We start from the raw sequence: 1,783 nt of genomic DNA, 5'->3' as shown, positions 1-1,783 counted from the left end.
CGTGGCCATCCCCCCTGGGGGGTGATTTCTCACTTTCTATCTCTCTGTCTCTCTCTGGCAACTGCACGTGCCCTATAGCAAAAATCTCTCTCAAAATAAATGAATAAATAAGAGCTGAGAGGCTTTCTGGGTCTAATTTCAGGAAACTAAGACTCTGACCAGCTACGTGACTCAATGAAGATGAATTAGATTAACAAAATAATCTAAGTTTTTTTTCTTAAAAATAATTATTTTATTTGACTTTATTTATTTTTAACTTGACCAGAGAGTGACGGAGTGAGAGAGAAAGCAAGCTGCCAGGTCCAGGATTCGAACTGCAATCCCCCACGTTGGAGCATAGCACCCTTAACCATCACGCCACCTGCTGATCCCCAAATAATCTTTGTTTTATCAGAAAAAAAAAAAAAAAAAAAACCAGCAGAATGGAATGAGTGAATGAGGAAAGGGACAGTGGGCAGGACAGGACCGATGTGAGTGGGGTCTGTCTTGTTCTACTCGGATCCCTCCAATCCTGGGCTGGCCGCTGGGGCAGGGCTTGTCACTCACCCACACAGCTGATGCCGGTATAGTCCAGGTTGTAGCCAGAGGGACACTCACAGAGGAAGGAGCCATCAGTGTTGACACAGAAGCCGTGAGTGCAAATGCTGGGGTTCTCCGCACACTCATTCACGTCTGCGGGGGAGACCGGGGGGGGGGGGGGGGGGGCAGACACGCTGCCTGTCACCACGCAGATCCCAGCGCCCTCACCACACTCAAGGCCCCAGGGAACAAGAGCTCTTGTTTCAGGCCAGTGGGCTCCAGGGCCACTCAAGGGTCTCAGCGGGACCCATGCAGAGCTGAGATGGGGCTGGGCAATCCCGAAGGGGCTCTTCATTTTGGGGTGAGGGGCTTACCTTCTCGAGAGTCACTGGGGCCTGGGACTGCTCCATGGCCAAAGGGGCAGAGCTCCTGAAAGGCAGCTGGATAGAGGGGGGAGTCAGGGCCGGGGCAGCCCCCAGGCCTCCTCCGAGTGCACGTGGGAATGATGCAGGAAGAATGGGAGGGAAAGGAGAGAGCGTGTAATTGAGGGTGGTCTGGACGGGTGGGAACTCACCGCTGCCCTCCTGAGGACACAGCTCACAGGGGTCGCCCCAGCCCTCCCCACGCCTTATGCTGCAGCAGCACTGGATCTTGGTGGTGTTGAAAGCTCTGGGCGCCGAGCACTTTCCAGCCTCAAAACGGGTGAAGCAGAAACTCTGCCATGTGTCTACGGGCGGGGTGGGGAGCTTTGTTTTCCTATGATTCAAGGGCCACCTGTCGCCCTGGCTTCTCCCACCCCAGTCCTGGTGATTGGGCAGTGCAGGCCTTAACAGTGGCCAATCAGAACACTCCACACCCCTAGGCCCTGGTGATTGGTTGTGAGCCGGACATGTGACCCACACTTGGCCAATAAGGATCCGCCCTGGGGTTTTAGCTGGACAGCAGGGAACCCTGCAAAGGGATCGCTCACTGCTGTGGGGTTTCCCTGTGCTGGGGAGAAGGGCCTCACTCTGCAGGTAACCCTTGGATTGGAAGCTGCTTTCTTGAGAAGCAAAGAGGCTGGCCCAGAGACCCAGGGGACTCTGAACCTACATTCCTCAGCCCCACCTGGATCACTGTGGGCCTGAGGTGATTTTTTTTTTTAATATATATTTTTAAATAATTATTCACTTCATTTTATTTATCATTATTATTTTTATTTATTTTATTTTTTTGGAGAGGTTTTTGCTATAGGACACGTGCACTCGCCAGAAAGACAGAGAGA

At 52.6% G+C, this 1,783-nt stretch overlaps 1 protein-coding gene across 1 annotated transcript in view; it reads right to left on the bottom strand.

Moving 5' to 3' along the window:
- Window positions 1-1,783, bottom strand: part of FBN3 (fibrillin 3) — a 61,662-nt gene that overhangs the window by 14,852 nt on the left and 45,027 nt on the right. Inside the window, 3 exon segments of the mRNA XM_027768979.1 lie at window positions 547-672; window positions 894-959; window positions 1,094-1,246. Coding sequence (XP_027624780.1) covers window positions 547-672; window positions 894-959; window positions 1,094-1,246 — 345 coding nt within the window.

This window comes from Tupaia chinensis, unplaced genomic scaffold (genome assembly GCF_000334495.1).
Source record: "Tupaia chinensis unplaced genomic scaffold, TupChi_1.0 Scaffold148210_1, whole genome shotgun sequence".
NCBI classification, from domain to species: Eukaryota; Metazoa; Chordata; class Mammalia; order Scandentia; family Tupaiidae; genus Tupaia; species Tupaia belangeri.
Note: the sequence above shows the minus strand (reverse complement) of the source record. Positions and strands in the feature narration are given on the sequence as shown.